Source organism: Anguilla anguilla, chromosome 5 (genome assembly GCF_013347855.1).
Source record: "Anguilla anguilla isolate fAngAng1 chromosome 5, fAngAng1.pri, whole genome shotgun sequence".
NCBI lineage: Eukaryota > Metazoa > Chordata > Actinopteri > Anguilliformes > Anguillidae > Anguilla > Anguilla anguilla.
This window is the reverse complement of record NC_049205.1, coordinates 36,655,393-36,674,722: the sequence shown is the minus strand read 5'-3', so window position 1 is coordinate 36,674,722 and position 19,330 is coordinate 36,655,393. Positions and strand designations below refer to the sequence as shown.

The 19,330-nt window shown below is 49.4% G+C and overlaps 1 protein-coding gene across 10 annotated transcripts in view; it reads right to left on the bottom strand.

The window, feature by feature from the left end:
* Positions 1-176: 176 nt before the first annotated feature.
* LOC118227435 (C-myc promoter-binding protein-like) overlaps positions 177-19,330 on the bottom strand; it is a 73,114-nt gene continuing 53,960 nt past the window's right edge. For 3 of the 10 annotated variants that reach the window (XM_035417890.1, XM_035417894.1, XM_035417891.1), the window contains 15 exons: positions 18,925-19,053; positions 18,536-18,634; positions 16,460-16,582; positions 15,396-15,548; positions 13,785-14,821; positions 12,068-12,278; positions 10,589-10,692; positions 10,083-10,258; positions 9,327-9,494; positions 8,534-8,714; positions 7,301-7,555; positions 6,535-6,652; positions 4,976-5,138; positions 4,781-4,845; positions 177-4,293 (listed from right to left, as the gene is read on the bottom strand). In XM_035417890.1, the coding sequence (XP_035273781.1) occupies positions 4,157-4,293; positions 4,781-4,845; positions 4,976-5,138; positions 6,535-6,652; positions 7,301-7,555; positions 8,534-8,714; positions 9,327-9,494; positions 10,083-10,258; positions 10,589-10,692; positions 12,068-12,278; positions 13,785-14,821; positions 15,396-15,548; positions 16,460-16,582; positions 18,536-18,634; positions 18,925-19,053 (3,119 nt within the window). In that variant the 3' untranslated portion in view covers positions 177-4,156. The remainder of the gene's footprint in view (positions 4,294-4,780; positions 4,846-4,975; positions 5,139-6,534; positions 6,653-7,300; positions 7,556-8,533; positions 8,715-9,326; positions 9,495-10,082; positions 10,259-10,588; positions 10,693-12,067; positions 12,279-13,784; positions 14,822-15,395; positions 15,549-16,459; positions 16,583-18,535; positions 18,635-18,924; positions 19,054-19,330) is intronic. The other 7 variants (XM_035417895.1, XM_035417896.1, XM_035417897.1 and 4 more) reach the window with 5 other exon arrangements.

The following is a 19,330-nucleotide window of genomic DNA, read 5'->3' as shown; positions in this document are numbered from 1 at the left end:
CATTATCGATGGGTGCACAACAGTAACACACACACACACACACACACACGGACACACACAAACATATGCGCACACACACGCATATGTTCATTTTTGTATAAGACTGCTTGGAATAAAAACAACCATCTTGAGACAAATATACTATCATCACTCATTAACAAAGAAAGAGGCCAGTGCCCTTCGTATGAATGACTTTATTTACAGTTTAAAAAGATGACCATACAGATCCAGAGATTTGTTATCGTCGCCTGTTCTCCAGACTCGTCTGTGCACAGCTCGGTGAACACAGCGATGTTTTAAACAGCAGCAGGCTGACGCATCTTACATCAATCTTTTTTTTTTCTTTTTTTTTTTTGTTTGTTTTTGATATATATAGACTGAAAGGCTAAGAACACCTCTCAGTAGACTGGGTCCATAGACAATGCTATCTTTCCAAGTGGGTCGGAAAAAAGGCTTCAAGTTTCAAAGATATTAACAAACACTTCACATTCAATTGGCGATACCTCTTGGACAACTGCAATTGCATAGTACTACAGAGAGGTCGTGGTTGGGTGACCTCCGCTGTCCATCAACCATTTGACCAGCTGTCATTGGACAACTCTCAAGAGTGGCCCTCTGCCGGCCATTACACAAGCACTCTGTGACATCACTCATTCACTGGGATATCAGGTGAGCTTCACTCTGAATATGCAACATACAAGGGATTGTCAATACTGAGGCATGTCCCAAAAATGTTAAACTACATTTTCACAGAAACAAAACTGGATAATGGCAGAAACAGTCTAATGTGCTGCAAATAAACTCAAATCTTCATGAGTTTAGATGTAGCTTTCTTTTCCAAACAGATGCTTTCCCCAAGATCAAGTTTTTAATTTTGCTGGTTTTTTGGTGTAATATTTCAAAACAAGCAAAAAAAAAAAAAGGTGTTAAGATGAAAGAATAAAAAAACTTCACTGTAAATGAAAGATTCAAAATGTGAAAGCATTCAGTTAATGTTTTCAAGCCATCATGTTTTTGACCAACTACATTGTTTTCCAAAAAATTTTCTCCTTCCATTCAAATTTTTCCCCCTTAGTTCTCAGTTCTTAGTTTGTAGCTTTGGCACTGTTCGGACACGGGGGCGGGGTTAGGGGACGGAGGCATGTCATTGGTCGCTTCAAAGCTATCGTTAACATCAGCCCTGGCAAAAAGAGTCACTGCAGCCCATCAATCTGCCCTGTTCGTTTCTGATTATAAAGGACGCAAATCAGAATATTTCAGCTTCAGTGTTAAGAATCTGAGGCTTACTGTCCAGATAGTTGGGAGGGCTTGTGGTGTTTGGTTCTGTGGATTTCTGTTCTTAGGACGGAAAAGGCCTGCTTCAAGCCTTGTGACCTCTAAGGGGTGTTTCTCATAGCATGGAGCAGTATGACATAGGACTTCAATATAACCTACACTCACATACAGTAAACTGACATACAGTAAACTCTTCTACAACACGTCATCAAGCTACAAAATGAATGTTTGAGTGCATTCTGTATTCTGCACAGTTCAGAATAATTACTGACCATCGGTCCAGTTGCAAATACTCACGTCACACCATTTACTGTACATTTTTGGATTGTGCATTTTTTGGTTTTATAAATTTACACGCTGCACATGTACGTGTGCAAAAGTGTTTCCTCCGATAAAACAAAGGAACGCAACGCAATAAAAACAGAAAATTATAGTTTTGAACGGCATATGTTAAAAACACATTTAAACAAGCTAAGCTTATTTGAACACAATTTCATGGGAAGGTATTGTCTGTTCGATTGTGAATGTCCGAACTTCAAGTCACATTAAGGACCAGGAAAATTTACCCCACATCTGTGGGCTCCCCTTGCCAATGTGGGACGAGTGATGTGATTGGCTCTTAGACCCATTACATCACTTCGACTTATCAGTGGATTACCTAAACTGTGGATTACCTACCTACCTACACTTAATCTATAGCAGCTGTGTCAGCTGTGTATGTATAGGTTGAAGGAGACTTAATAATCTCACACTCACTGTATGTGTGTGCGTGTTTATTTTTATTACTGGGTATAAGTACCATCCCAAATGCTTCAGTTTGACTGGTGTTTACCCTCCCCTGGTGTTCAAATGACAGCTCTACTGCTTGGACTCCACTGACTCCCTGTTGCAGCTCTCATCAGACCCAAGACAAGTGCAGACCTACAGGGCTACAAACAGATCTGTCCCTTCCTACGTCCAGGAAGGATGCCCTACACCCTACGAGCCTTACACACTACAAACCCTACACTCCGCAAGCACTACACACTACAAGCCCTACTCTCTACAAGCCCTACACACTACAAGCCCTACTCTCCACAAGCCCTACCCCCTACAAGCCCTACACTCTGCAAGCACTACACACTACAAGTCCTAAACCCGACAAGCCCTACGCCCTACACTCTAAAAGCCCTGCACCCTACGAGCCCTACACCCTGTCTCTACCATCACAGGCTGCTTCACAACCCCACCTTTGTGCTGATCCACCAGTTACTCATGGTCTGCACTCTGTTCTGTCTTAGACCTCCCCACTGCTGCCAGAACAGTCTCCCGCAATCTTCTGCTATGGACTGAAGACCCATCTCTCCAGACCTACCCTGCACTACCCTGAAAACTTCTCTAACCATAACCCTACCCTGATTGCACTTCCCCTACTGTCTCCACTAACTGCCCGTGTCTGTTGAGACAGGAGATATTTTTAGTTTTTTACCTGCTAATACGTGCATGCGAATTCTGAAGTCCCCCAAACAAGTTCTTCCATTCTGAAGTCCCCCAAACAAGAGTACCGGTCAAATGATGTAGACGTATATACTCATACAAATAAATATACAAATTAACACTGAGGTTCAGTGTCAATCATGAGCTGTAGGCTATAAAGACCAATTTCTTGAGTCAGGCCCATTTTGTAAATGTACCTGTAAATATGCTGGTGCTATGCGGAACACATATAATGACTTTGATCAATTTAACACACAATAAACATACGTAGAATCTAAACCACTAATGGAAATATAGTGTGCATATGGTCCTATCTGAGGGGCATGTGCGTTTCAGAGTAAAATTCATACGGCCAGCGAATGCGTGACCAGCTCAGGTGTTTTCTATGCAACGTGCAGCAATGATTTCATTACGATCCCAGGTCTAATGTTAAACGAAGCTGGTCAGAGAAGGCCAATCAAAAGACAGATCTCCAGACAACACTGGGATGATGCCTCGAGGGTCTTTATGTCACAACTGATGAGGGGAATTCCCTTTGAGAAATGTGGTGTATAAGGTCAGAGTGAGAGTCCACAATTTCGACTGTGGCTGAGTTCTGCAACACAGGCCTCCGAACATCAGCTCTGTGAACGTCACGGATGTGGCTGTCTGAAAAAGACGCTCCCTACGGGCGATCTGTGGGGAAAGAATCCTCTGGAACAGGAGACAGCTTGACATACCAAAATAAATAATGGAAAATCTGTATAAATAGAATCCTATTTAAGCAAAAATATCGCCAACATTAGTCTCGGTACATGAGCGTATAATACAAATGGAGCTTTACAAAAGTTTGTAACATTGTATGTACATCGCTTTCGCATCGTATACAACATAGTCTGTGCAGGATTTTGAAAAGCCACGTAGCGCATAATACCATGTATATATTTTCTTCTCTTTGCTTTTTTTTAGTAAAGTGTTTTGTATCTACGCCAGGCCGCTATTAAAGAGGCATATTTGGCCAGTAGGCCCCTTGGTTTAACTGCCGTGTAAACTCCGTGTGGACGCGGGCAGTGCGGTCCGAACACTGAAACTCTTTTTCCCCGCTCTCTGCGTCGACCTCTTCGGGTCTCCATGGAAAATTCCGGTAAAGGCCCTTGTCTCCGGGGGGGGGGGGGGGGGGGGGGGGGGGGGGGTTGGCAGTGGGTGGGGTGCGAGGTCGTCCTCGAGAACCCCAACTGAGCATCAGCGCACGAGCGTCGGCGACAGCGATTCGCATCGTGACCTCACTTCCTGACACGTCTCACGGGCTCCTCCCTCGGTGTGTTACCTCACTTCCTGCCCCATGCTGTAGACTCTTCCGTGGTCAGAAGCAGTGTCATTTCTCAGGGAGCAGAGAGCAATGGACAGGGCCATGAAGGGGGGGGGGTCACAGGTACGGCTCCCCAAAAGTCTTGCGGCACTCCATGACCCCGGCGCTGGGCGGGCGGTCACAGTTACGCGTGAGCTTGACCTGGCTGGGGGTCAGGCGGTCATACGCCAGCCTGTACTCGCGGTCAAAAGCATCTGCGGGGGTAAGGGGAGGGGGGGGGGTCGGCAGAAAGGCAAATCTTAGTGCCAGTTCACAAGCTGCTACCCTAAAGCCAGATATTCCAATAAGAGATGGCTGACCAGGTCTCTGTGGCATGCAAAATCAGTATTATATTGTGCGACAGAATTATTCTATTATATTGTATTAGTGTTAGTATTTAAAGTTTTAGATTCAAATACTTTTCTGTGCTCTATTGATCTTGCCTGGTGTAATAGAGCCTGCCAATATGACCAGAAGGCAGGGTTTGCCCTTTCTGAGAGTATTTTGTTGGTTTCAATACACCACGCAAGATCAGTAAAGCATAGAAAATTATTTGAATCCAAAACAAAAACGTATTTGACCCAGGTCTGGTGTCGACTGGTATTTACACTGTCCCTGCTTTGGTAAATGAATAAGACTTGAGATACAGCTGAGAATTTACAGGTCATTTTGACGGTAAAGCAGAGAAAGGAACGTACTCACCGATGTCAATGTTATCTTTGCCCAGCGCCACTAAGGACAGGAAGAGGATGTCCCTGTACAAACTCCTGCAGGTGGACAGAGAGCGGTTTCATTCCCCCATTTACCCTCTAAAGTACTTTTAAAAGGCCATAGAGTGGTTGCCGTGGCAACTTGTCTCATGACCTCGCTCTCCAGCGTGACCTGGTGACCCCTTACCTTTGCCTCCTGATTCCCAGTGTCTGTGCCAGAAGCTGTAGTATCTGGCTCATGGGGCGGTACACATCGTTCTTCTGGATGCTCCTGACCACGCCCTGCAGAAGCTCCTCCCCAAAGGCCGCCTCCTCTGCCCGCACTGGCCGCGTTATTGGGTAGTTCAGACCTGTGAGGGGTGGGGGGTGGATGGGGGTTTCACACGTACATGTATTTTATTTTGTATCTCCACGGAAAAGCGTCTTTGTGACAGTGTCTCCATAAAAAGCGCAATACAAATACAAGTGGAACACATTCATATATAATTGAAATGAACATGAATATATATAGTATGAGTATATGGGTAAGTAACGTATTAATTGGTCCGATTAATCAACAAATGTTTTGGACTCCAACTAGTTTTAGATAAAAATGATTGTCATTTTTAATGTAAAATACTTAATTAACGCAGTAGCTATAATGCAGTGGCCTGGGCTGGAGCTACACCTGTGCACCATGTCACGCTAAGCATTGTGGGATACCCTTCACTTTTTTTTCCAGCAGGGCCGTTGGCTCGACAGAAGCGGGCACTCAAGGTCCCATAAACCCCCAGACCCTGACCGAAATGCCCGCGCTCCGCTTACGGACGCCCTCCCGACAGGGCACTCGCTGCTCGTACGCGGGGAAGCGGGGTGCGCAAGGGACCGTGGGAAAGGCGGAGGGTTCGGAAGCTCCGCCCTCACACCGAAGAGCCTGAAGGCTTCCCCGAGGGCAGGAGCTAGGGAACATCCATTAGACAGGCTCGAGCCTGTTTCCGATCCCGATCGCCACGGATACCCGCGCGAAATGGCGTGACGGCCAATCGAACCGCGACCCTGCAGGTTCGAGCGCTGGTCCTGCCTGCTCGTGAATATTCAGTGTTCCGGGACTGGAAGACTTGAGTGATGGCAAGTGTCTTGGGGGAATTAACGTGGTTGATATTACAACCTGTGCACGGTGGCGTGTAAGACTCGCATTACACATGCCATCTATTTATACTACATATTCATGTAATCAGTTGAGCTCAAGGGTGCGTCAGCAGGGCCCTGGGATTTTAGCCTGTGACACTGACAAACCCAGCTGCTCACCCACTACAGCACAACATACTGCACAGAGAGCACGTCATAAAGATGCATGTAGGTACTGTAAGTTGCAGCATGGCATTGCATGTAACTGTCCAGTGCTTTTAGTCCTTATTCCCTGCAGTGTGCGGAGTGGGGTGTAATGACTCTGAGATATCTCCCATTAGAGATATATTATTACCAAGGATGGAAAGTCTGGATGCCAGAATGCAGAAGTCCTGCCATGTGTTTCTTCCACCCATGAACTCAGTCAGCTGATTTCACTAATTAGTTCAACCACCTGCATGGAGAATTGTGCTAATTTAGCAAATCCAGGTGACTGAAACAAAATACAGGGGAGGACTTTTACTTTCTGAACCTGGATGTTCCACCTGTGCGTATTGCTCAGCTGAGCTGTAACACTGGGTGTGACTGAACTGGCTGCAGGAGTGACGGCCATCCGAAGGGCCAAGCCCAAGCACTCACTGTACGTGTTCCACAGGATGTAGAAGGGCTGCACCGGGTCCTGGTGCAGCTTCAGGTTGTCCCACAGAATTTGGATCAGCACGTGCTTACTGTCCTCAGACATCCAGTGGCGAGGGATCTGTGTGGAGGGAGACAGAAAGAGAGGCACGCAGATTGACATTTTGGAGCGCGCTCATTTGACACACAATTCGCTGGCCTGCTGTGATCAAGTTCTGCAGTGCAACGTGTTCTTTCTGTGAGGCTTTGGCAAATGTAACACAGAATAACTAAATGTATCATCAGGTGACTGAATGCATCAAGTTGACTAAATGTAACACGAGGTGACTAAATGTAACACAAAGTGATTGCATGTAACAAGGTGACTATATGCAACGTTAGGTGACTAAATGTAAAATAAGGTGACTAAATATAACACGAGGTGCCAAAATGTAACACGGTGACTTAATGTAACATTAGGTGACTAAATGCAACATAAAATGACAAAATGTAACATAAGATGACTAAATGCAACACAAGGTGACTAAATGCAACACAAGGTGACTAAATGTAATGCAAGGTGGGAGGCAGGGCGTTGCTCCTTTAGAGGCCAGACCCATAGCAATATGAAAGCTCAAAAACCGCCTGAGGGAGCGGACGGCCTTTGTGGAAAGAGAGGATCACATCAGACAGATGTCGCGGACACTTCCCCGCCAAAGCGCAGGCGTAAAAACGAAAAACCCAGCCCTCTCCCCCCCCCGCGACGGCACCCCCCCGCTGGTCGACTCACCTGGGAGCCGCGGTTGCAGTGGTCGGAGGTGAGCACCAGGCCCGGCAGGCTGCTGGGCAGGTCCAGCCGGCGGAAGTACCAGACCAGGTTCCAGAAGACGATGGGGTGGTGGTCGACGATGCCGCGGGCGCCGATGGCCTGGTCGCCCTCGTTCTCCAGCAGGCTCTCCAGCTCCTTCCACAGCACCAGCGGGCTCAGGTAGGGCACCGTCACCGGCTCCGGGTCGTGCAGGCGCCAGTCCAGGTTCAGCAGGTCCTGCGGAGCCGCCCCACGGGCCACACGGAGCGGTCAGTCTCTGTCCCACCGAGCGTATCACACTACATTTTTACCCCCAGCTCACTACACAGCAAAAACCAAAAAATAAGCCCATCTCAACAAGTGTTCTAGTCTTATATTTAGACTTAAAACCTTATTTTAATTATTTTCTTTGCCAAATTATATAATATATATTTTCAGTAGGGTGAGGCAGTTCGACTCATTTCAAGATTTGCCAATGGGGTGAGAAAATTTCACTTGTCAAGCAAACGGTGGCTTAAAACATGCTATTAAACAAGCTGATGTACGTGAGAGAGAAAAAACAAGACTTAAAATCTCATTACAAGAGTAGAACACTTGGTAAAACAGACGTATTTGCAGTGTGATGCCCACAGCTGTCTCCACACAATAATATTGTTAATGATGTCAATGTCACCCCTAGCGCTCCTGCATGCAGTATGACCTCAACCGCTCTGCGCTGGTAACCATGGCAACAAGGGGTGAATCTCAAGACATATACCGCAATCGGAAACAGATTTCTCCTGGTAACAGATTTCATCACTTCCCAAAAGTTGACCAATCATATTTGTAAGATACTCAGAAAATGAAACTAGCGGAAAGAGTGAGCACAAAACAAACTTAGACTACAGTAATTTGCGTGCAATAAAACACATTTTAATGAAATATCTCTAATACTTATGTTGGGAGACACAATCTGATTAGATTTATATTAAGATTCAGAGTAAAATCAGATTCTTAATCTGAATTAGATTAGGTTCAGATTAAAGATTCAGATCCAGATCCAGATCCAGATTCAGATCAGATTCTTAACCTCAACTAGATGAGATTCAGATTCAGATCCAGATCCAGATCCAGATCCAGATCCAGATCCAGATCCAGATCCAGATCGAAATCAGTTTCTTAATCTGAATTAGATTAGATTCAGATTAAGATCAGCCATGTCTCACGGCGACTCACCACGGCCTCGTTCAGCCGGCTGGGCAGGCTGCCGGTGGGGACGGCTGGGAGCCCGGCACGGAGGGGCTCCTCCAGGGGCCCGAAGGCGCTGACGCTGCGGACCATGTGGGACCCGGGGGACAGGGCCCCCTGCCGACGCTCCATGGGGATATCAATGCAGCGCGCTGGGGCGTAACTGCTGCCGAGACACACACGCACACACACACACACACACATACGAACACACACACACCACACACACATGCACACGAACACACACACACCACACACATGCACACGAACACACACACACAAACACACAGACACACACACACACACACACAAACACACATACATACACAAACAAGCACACACACACACAAACACACATACACACACACACACACAAACACACAAACACACACACAAACACAAACACACAAACACACATACATACACATACATACACATGGACACACACACAAACACGCACAGAGTGAGGCAGTGGTGATAGCGTGTATAGAAACAGTGGAGAGAACAGAGTGGGAGGGGTGTCTGAGGCTGGGGTTGGTATGTGAGTGTGGTACGGAGCGCTCCTGTTCATAACACAGAGAATGGGGCTTTGAGGCCGACTGTGCGGGACGACTGCATCACAGCTTTACCAGCCTCAGTCAGAGCGACGCGGTAGCGCTGCTCGTGCTCAGCCCACGCCTGCGCCAGCGACTGTTAACGTTAATCTGGGGGGCTCTGGGGCGGGGGGGGGGGGGGGGGGGGGGGGGGGGGGGCGGAGGGGAATCCTCGTGCGTTTCTGTACCTGTCGCCCACGGGACACTCCTGCAGGGTGATTCTGGGGGAGGGCGGAGACATCACCGTGGGGGGACCGGGGGTGGACAGCGTGGACGTACCCGTGCCCAGCCCCGTGGACACGGAGAAAGAAGAGGACAGGGCCTCCTCTGCTGAAGGGCTGCTCTTCAGGAAGAGCCTGGGGGAGGGAGAGAGAGAGAGAGATGGAGGAGAGGAGAAAAAGAGAGAGAAAGGTAGGAGAAAATGCATGGAGAGAGGAGAAAAAAGATACAGGGAGGAGATAAAGCAGGGGAAGAGAAGGAGAGAGGGAGAGAGAGACAGAAGAATGAGACAGAAGAACAAAAAGCAACAAAGGGGGGCAAAGGGGTAGAGAAGAGAAAAAGAAAGAGGGAGAGGGAGTTTAAAGTTTTAATAATGTAACAGGAAGTTCAGGGGGAAGGGGTATAACAGAAAGACACACTTTTAATTTCATTTCTGGGTATGTTTGACATGTATTGGCATAATGTGTAAGACTCACCGGCACATCTACATACATGTGATACATCAGTGCTATTATGCAGATATGAAATGTGTTTGCGTGAAAATGAAGCTAGTTCTCAATGTTTCGCGTTTAAGAAATAGGTTTTTGGAACAATTTTGGTGCGGGCGAAACCATTCTAGATAAAATAGTGGTTTCATGGGAATGAACCAAGAGCCAGGATGGGGGGAGGGCAAACGCAAGTGTACTGGACAGCGGGGCGGGTGCTGGGGGAGGGGGGGCACGCACCTCCCGGGCCCGCGCAGGTCGCGGATCTCCACGTTGAGGAAGGGCAGGAAGGGGTTGGCGCAGAAGGGGCAGGTGGTGTTGAGGTTGGAGTCGTCGGCCGTCCAGCCGGCCATGATCTCCTCGTCGTACACCAGGCACTCGCAGGTCTTACAGCGAGAGCAGCTGGAGATCAGCACCTGGACACGGCCCACAGGGGTGAGAAACGCCACAGATTCTACACAGTAACCAGATAACCAGCTCCTGTGTTTCTTCCATCCGCTCTGTTTCTTAACTACGGGAGGCTTCGGTCGCTAACAGTAGCTTCCGCTGCTTTATATGGCGAGTAGAGAGACTGCATGTACAATGTTAAGAATATGGAGTTGGATATCTGGTAAGCCTATGCAATCTTTACACAATCAGCTCCCTCTAACCCCGCCCCCCACCCCAGCTCAGCCAGCCATGCAGCTCGGTTTGTGGGTACCAGTGCTGAGGTATTCTGTGAGGATGAAGACAGAAAGCGCTCTCACCTCCATTGCGTAGCTGTTGAAGATGCTGGTGCTGCTGGTGTGGGGGGAGGAGCCCAGCTCGGACCGGTCCGGCAGGGTGAAGCTGGACGGCGACAGCGTGCAGCCTGGAGGAGGGAAAACGACACGGTTCACACGCAAACGCATGCATGTGCTCGTACATACACGCACGCAGGCACACTGTCTGTCTTCTCCCTTACGTTTTACATTACCATATATAAAACTTATTTCTATAAAGAAAGCTATTGTAAAATTACAAATAGAAAAGAACAACATGTCGAGGTGGTAAAACAGAATATCACAAAAATCAAGAAAACAGTATTTAAAAAATGTATTAAACATGGACTTGAAAAGAATTCCGATTAAAAAATCAGGGTTAAAAACTGGTTAAAAAGCAACATTATTATAATGTTTCATGCAAATACTTCAATCACATAAGAGTATAACACGGCAGCATTCATAACGTGCGCTCAAAGAGAAGGAGAGGTAGGGATGATTGGAGTATTTCTGGAAGGTTCCGTGCCCTTGCGGCCCTTCGGGCGATTAAGGAGGCTCAGCCCGCGGCCGCGGGGCCGAGAGGTCTGGAGTGTCGCTCGACTGCCCGGCCTCGCTTCCGCTCTTCGGTGCTCGCCATGCTAAAGAGACAGCCGAGCGCCCGCGGGAGACCAATCAGCCAGGAGCCCTTTCTGGAGGAGGAGGGGGGAGGGGGGGTGGGGGGTGGATTTGGTCGAGCGGCTAGCTGATTGAAGAGCCCCCCCGAATCAGAGGGGCGGGTTCGAGCGCGCTCCGTAACGTCTGCGGGGCCGCGGCGGAGTCTGGCGGGTTGGTTCGGAGAGGGAGAAGGCTTGCGGTCGCCACAGACGGTTAAAAAAAAAAAAAAACAGAACTCCAGAGGTCAGAAAGCAGAAGTCCTGCCATGTGTTTCTTCCACCCATAAACTCAGCCGGCTGATTCGCTAAATTTACTCTTCCTCCCGGCTGTAGAATTGTTCTAATTAGCAAATCCAGGAGACTGGAACGAAATCCTGGGGAGGACTTTTGCTTTCCGAATCTGGATTTTCCAACCCCAGGCAGTCACACAGGGCGTGGTCTCAGGGATGTGTCATCAGCTTTGGGAGGGGGAAGACGAGTGTGTGCTCTCTGAGGTATGCACTGGTAGCCCTCTCTCTCTCTCAATGCGCAGCCCACAGGTGAGCATGCGCAGTTGGTGCAGACGGACAAGACAGGCAAGGGACTCCCTCCCCTTCTGGGTGACACCTCAGCCAATCATGTGCCACCTTGAGGGACTGCCAGCCACATCGGGCAGTGGTACTGGCAGGGTTTGAAAAAAGGCCATGGCTAAACCACAGCTGTGCTAGAAAGCTAATCTCCTGGTTCCAACTACTGACCTGGGATCAGCTCACTTGGATACAAACATATTGCCAGCAATTACACGAGGAAACCTGAGGCCGACCTGAGATCAGCTTTCGGAGGCGGAGTCTACCTGGAGGGTAGGGCTGACGGGCGGATCCGGGGCGCGGCGTGTGGCTGGGGGAGTGGCCCGGGGCGGGGCTCCCTGCGCGAGTCAGACGGGGGCTCCCGCGGGGCCCGTTCCGCTGGGGGGAGGTGGGGTCCCCGGGGTCGGGGCTGGACTCCTCGCCCAGCAGAGAGGAGCAGTCTGGGTCGTCCACGCTTCTCCGATCGTAGCTCGCGTCCTGATTGGTCAGATGTACAAAACATATAACAAAAATTGGACCAATCACACACACACAGCACTAGATGTATGCTGCCATTACAATGTTCAAATTGCGCTGGATAAAAGTGCCAAATGAAGAATATGAAATGGACAATGTCACCACACAAATATCAACAGGAGATATAAAACTGCTCAGTTTCAAAACAACAGGTGTCAGTTTAAATAGATTCAGTAAAAGTAAGGCTACATCACTTCAGGAAACTGGTGATAACAAAGAACCTTCGATAAACATACAACAAATTTCACTGTTTGCTTTTCAAAACTCAGAAGTCATATTTAGTCCTGCTGTTTAAATTTCAGGCTATACTGCCCTCTTCTGGTAGATCTACAGATCACATTGTGTGCATAAGTATCCTGCTCTCAAGAGCATTGTACAACGCCTTTTGGGAGTAAACATTGAATACAATTCCCAAATCATATAACCAATTTAAAACAATTTTCATTTAATTGTTGTCTCTTTTGCAAACACGTGAGTGGGGAGAGAAGACAGAAATAGATGAACATGAACAATCGACCTATTGGCTAAAGGGATATTTTTACCCATAGTTAGACAATAAGATCGATACCAACTTCATCCCTTTATTTACGCTTGCATCTTGTGTGTTTATAACAAAAACATAATAACATAAAAACAAGACCTTAGTTGTTTTAGAAGCAGCTAAATTAAGAACTATAATTGACAAATAACCATATATCCATCTGCTGGGCACCGTGTGCTGGGGTTGCCAGGTATGCAGCACTATTGGCTGTAGTGGGAGTGGCAGTTCAGTGCAAGTTTACAGTTAGTGACAAGCACACCTGCCAACCCCCAACTCACACTTGTATTTCCATTATTTAGCAGAGCTAGCATTGCTTTCCTCTGCAGTCATTTATAGTGGTAGCACAGTTAGCATACAGCCCATACACATTGTCTAATATTTTTGTACTGGATGCAAAGGTTGAAATTGGTATCACCACTCGAGCTTCCTATTAGTCCGCGGGCATGAGGCTTAGCTCAGATGTAGCCTACACGGTTGGCGTGCTTCGGTAGTAGTAGCTCTCGATTAAATCGCTCAGAAATTAAGCTCTGTGGATGTTTGTGAGTAACCGCGGGATTATATTTGTAAGGAGCCAGAATTTTTTCAAATGTGTATTTTTGGCGTTTTTTCCACATGAAGATGGACCTGGTGCGTTCTATCAGGGTAAGCTGCAGTGAATATTTAGAATACTCCTCACATACTACTCCAGGTAAGTAGAAAAATACCTTCATTTATTTTTGGGTGAACTGCCCCTTTAATAGTAAGTAAAATTACAAATAAACCTGACAAATTATGTAAGAAGTGTAAAAAATATAGTAAAAACACTGGAAAAAAACAAACTGGGACTGCATATACATTTTTAAAAAGTCGTATTTTTTCAGCAGTATCACATGTACCTACACCTGAACACCAGTTGAGCGGCGCCTGAGCGCCGTGCTCAGCCTCACCTTGGTGGGCGAGGCGTAGGTGGCGAAGCGCGAGTACCAGCGGCTGGCCTTCTCGGCCACGCCCTTCCCCGCCGAGAAGACGCTGCTCTTGAAGACGTCCAGTGTGGGGGTGAGCAGGGTGTCCAGGGCGAAGGAGGAAGAGGAGGGCGAGGGGACGGGCGAGTCCGGCGGGGCCGGGGAGGAGCAGGGGCGCTGGCGGGCGTGGCCGCGGTAGGCGGGCGAGCGGGGGACCCCGGCGGGGCGGGGGGAGCTCTGGGGCGGCAGGCAGCAGGTGGGGGGCGCGGGGAGCAATCGGGGGCCGGAGGGGTCCTGCAGGTCCATGCTGGGCGTTCGGCTGCTGAGAGGGCTGCCCAGGTGGTTCATGTACATCTCGATCTCCTCCGCCAGGTGGCGCCGCGGAGTCAGGACCCCCTCGCCGTCCGGCTCCTCCCCCTCCTCCTCCTCCTCCTCCTCCCGCTCCGTCTCCGCCGCCAGGAGGGAGAGCGGGTCGGAGCCGGCCCGCACCGCGGCCCGCCCCGCCCCGCCCGCATCCGCGCTCCTGGCCCCGCCCCCCGCCGTCCTCTTAGCCCCGCCCTCGCTCTCGCCTCCCGCCTCCCCGTCCAGGTCCAGGTCCTCCAGGGCGAAGATAGTGTCCGCCTTGTCCTCGTCGCTGGAGTCCTGCCCGCCCCGCTGGTCGTCGCGGCGACGCTCGCGCGCGGCGTCGGTGTCCCGGGCGCGGGACCGGGCCGCCCCCTCTCCTCCTCCCACTGCCAGGGAGTCCGGCCGCCGGGCCTTCCAGAACGTTCCGGAGAGGATCTGGGCGTCGTCGCCCAGGCTCTCGGCGACGCGGGCGGGGTCCGTTTCGGCCTGGGTCATGCCGAGGCCGAGGACCCCCAGCCCCCCGGCCGGGTCCACGCTCAGGCTGCGACCTCTGACCCCCAGCCAGTCCGACGCGCCCCGCCCCTCCTGCGCGCCGCTCCTCTGCCTGTGCAAACTGCCGCCCTGTACCGTCCCGATCTCCTCCAATGAGGAGGAGAAGAGGAGCCCGGCCACATGGTCTACAGAGAGAGAGAGAGAGAGAGGGAGAGAGAGAGAGAGAGAGAGAGAGAGAGAGGGGAGAGACAGAGAGAGGGAGAGAGGATGGGAGACAGACAGAGAGAAAGGGAGACGGGGGCAGAGAGAGAGAGAGAAAGACAGCGCAGGGGGAGACAGAGAGAGAGAGGAAGGGAGACAGACAGAGAGAGGAGACAGAGAGAAAGGGAGACAGAGGGAGGGGCAGAGAGAGAGGAAGGGAGACAGACAGAGAGAGGAGACAGAGAGACAGGGAGAGAGAGAGGGGGGGCAGACAGAGAGAAAGGGAATCAGAGAGGAGACAGAGAGAAAGGGAGAGAGAGGGAGGCAGAGAGAGAGGAAGGCAATCAGAGAGAGGGGAAGTGAGACAGTGTGGGGGGGGGGGGTGATTCAATACTATTAAGTACAATTAGTACTTAATGTTTGTTATAATTCAGATTTTATAATTACTGTTATCTTTCATGTTACAATACGTAGATTGTCATTGGGTAATTACTTGGGTAATTATGGTGTTATTATAGAAGGTGTGCAGTCATCATGAGGTGTTTGTGTCGTACTGACCTGCCCTGGCATCATCAGACCCACTGGCCTGGTTGCCGTAGGGACGGTTGCTCCGGACGATAACCGCGTGGGACTGGAACACGTCACTGACTTCAGGGAAGTCCAGTTGAGGCAGGCAGTCCCCACTGCCTTTTGCGCTCTCAGTCTCTGATACTGCACACACACACACACACACACACACACATCAGTTACATATATACATACACACACACACACACACACAAACATCAGTTACATATACACACACACACACACACACACACAAACATCAGTTACATATACATACACACACACACACAAACATCAGTTACATATACACACACACACACACACACACACACAAACATCAGTTACATATACATACACACACACACACAAACATCAGTTACATATATACATACACACACACATACACACAAGCATCAGTTACATATATACATACACACACACACACACACGTTACATATATACATACACACACACATCAGTTACATATACACACACACACACACACACCAGTTACATATATACATACACACACACACACACACACACACACACTACATATATACATACACACACACATCAGTTACATATACATATACACACACACACACACACACACCAGTTACATATACATAAACACACACACACACACACATCAGTTACACATACGTACACACACACAGACCTTACATCAGTTAGACACATACACCTGACACACATACACACACACATACACACACACATCAGTTACACACATATACACCTGTCACAAACACACTCACACAAATACACACCAATAACACACACGTACACCTGTCAGACACAAACATACACTGACACTGACTGACTTTGAAATGAACTTTTGAGATGGGAGATCAAAAAACAGCACACTTGTGAATTTCCATTTGGGGGAAGTGCACTGCCTGCCAACTTCACAATGTTTCCATGCACCCTAACCTGATTGGCTATTTCAAGTTCATGCAGATCTTTCAGAAATAAATGTGAATGATTTGTGAACGTGCGAGAGTGTTCTTGTGTGCATTTGTGCGTGAACTCACGAGAGCTGGAGTCGCTCTCTTTCTTGAACTCCCCCCTGTTGGGGGCGCTGTCCTGCGCTCCACAGGCACCCCTGCGCACGTCCTCTTTGGACATGGAGTTATAACCCAGATCTGACTGTCCCCCTGAGAGAGAGACAGAGACAGAGAGAGAGAGATAGAGAGAGAGAGAGAGAGAGACAGGGACAGAGAGAGAGAGAGAGAGAGCGAGACAGAGCAACAGAGAGAAAGAGAGACAGAGAGAGAGAAATATACATATTCATTGTAAATATTCTCAGACACAGAGCTGCTTCTCACTGCTGTACTTGAGCATGGGAGATAATTGCTACTGCTGAGGGAGTCAGCATGAGACCACAGCACTCCCCCCCCCCCCACAAAAATAAGATGACAGTGCCCTTCAAATATTTAACTCTGGAATGTGTATGCGCACAGGAGACTGGTGCACAACACCCTGCACGTAGGCGAATGGTTTCTCCTGCCGTCTCGCGGGCAAGAAGACGCTGCTCTCCGAAAGAAGGAAGAGAAAGAGCGAGAGAACGAAAGGGCGAGAGACGGGCTTCAGACGAACGCGCGGGGAGACGCCCTGAGGCCGAGGCTCTTCGATCCGCCTCACCGCGTCGCGCTCGCTCTCGCAAGCTCTCGCTCTCCTTCTCTCGCGCACGCACTCTCCGTCTCTTCCACCCGAAGAAAGAGGACTGAGTTCCGGTCTCCCGGCAACCTGCCGCCCGAACCAACCCCCGTTTTTCATCTCTTTCGCGAAGCTTCTCGCGCACGCGGGCCTCGTCCTCGCCGCGCGAGGGGAAAAGCGGCGCACTTCTGAGGATCCCTTCCTCCTTTCTCGCTCTCTAACTGCGCTGGGAACGACACTCCAGGTCCCAGCTTCAGAGCGGAACCACTGAGTGCACTGGGAACGGCACTCCAGATCCCAGCTTCAGAGCAGAACCGCTGAGTGCACTGGGAACGACACTTCAGATCCCAGCTTCAGAGCGGAACCACTGAGTGCACTGGGAACGACATTCCAGATCCCAGCTTCAGAGCAGAACCGCTGAGTGCACTGGGAACGACATTCCAGATCCCAGCTTCAGAGCGGAACCACTGAGGTTTCAGAGTTACTTATTCTACTTCTGAGCACAGGACTCTCCACAATTCGACGACAGTCTTCAGTCTTCACCACGCTTACTCACGTCCAAGATCAACCGGCGTCTATTTAGTGAACCGGTTTGCTGCGTGAAATCATCTCACTGATTAATGAAGATGAACTGAAATTGTGAATGATGAGCGGAAGAGAGATGAAGCAATAGATATGGAGTAGACAAGATCAGTACAAGACCTTCTGAAGTAGCCACCACCACTGATACACCTACAGGACAACAAGAATGGCTCAGTTCCCTCCTTAATGGTGTCTGTGCACTTACAATTTGACTTCATTTGATTTGAAAAATAAAAGTTTTAGGTAAATGTTGCTCAACAGTGATCAACAGTCGGTCTGTCATACAGATCCTACCAAGAAACGGCAGCACAAGGTAAAGGCCTATGATTGGCAGATGAAACTTTAAGAACGTCTGTAAATCCTTATGACAAGTAGCCTGCAGTCAGCAGCTACCTTTGCAATAGTGCTAATGTTGACAGCGCTAAAAACTATGTGACAAATATTTCCCACAATTTGAAAACAGAACTCTAAAATTCACCCTTCTTCCCAGAAGCCCCCATATAATAGGGAAAGAAAGAAAAAACAATAAATATAGCAAATATGTATCATCCTACCACACACTGAGGAAAAGTGGGTAAATGAATATATGTGTAGGTGAATGGATACGTATATGTACATACTTACCTATACCAACTTACAGCATACACTTGTTTATATCGTTATGCTCTGTCTGTCTGCTTTGTATGTTTTGGCAGCACACTTTTATTCGCCATGCCAATGAAACTCGATTTGAATCGAACAGAATTGATCGAAGTAGAGAGGAAGGAAGTTGAGATGTCGACCAAGAGAGAGAATGGCGGTGAGAGAGACAGAGAAAGAGGAGCACAAGCCGACCCTGAGCAGAAAGGCGAAAGAGAGAGGGGAGTTACCTGAGAGGAGAGAGCGTTCTCCGTGCTCAGGACACGCCCAGTGCCGGCGCGAGGGCGGCGGCCATGTTCCCGAGCCCGGGCGGCCACGCCCACAGCAGGCTGCATGCAGGGCACACACACGGGCGAGACACGGTGAGGGGGTGGTGGGGGGGGGGGGGTGGGAGGGGCCACAGTGACACGAAAACCACACCTCCCACGGCCAAAGAACAAGGGATGGCACAGCTGTTCGCTTGGCAACGAAGCGAAGGATAGAAGCAATAAGGAAAGAAGAATGGGGGGGTAAAAAAAGAAGAGGAAATGGCTGCAAAGGAACCAGAAGAACAGGCTGGTGGAAGAGAGCGGTGAGGGAGGACAGCGTTTTTGGCGCCGGGCGGTTTGAAAGGGTGTACCTGTGCTAGACCTATCGTCAGCGGGGTCTACTTTGACTGAGCTGGAGCCGAAGGGGGCGCGGTCGCCGGGGTGAGCGTCGTTAGACCCGTCCGTGCTGCCGTGGCTCCCGCCGTCCAGATCGCTGCCGTCTGCTCGGGGACAACCACACGTTAGGCACCGATAGGCCAAATCGGCTCCCGTTACTGCGGAAACAGACACCTGCCCCGGGTTAAACGAAGGGAGACCATCCGATTGGTCGAGAGAAGGCTTTGTTGTTAAGAGGAGCCCGAGCTTCCGTTAAATTAATTTGAGCGCCTTCAGAAGCGGTATTTCCAGAGCACGGGACATTTGAATTGAGTTTGACAAACGGCTTTAAATTTAGAGATATTTTGATACCATCTACAGTTAGAGAAGGGGTGTATGTAC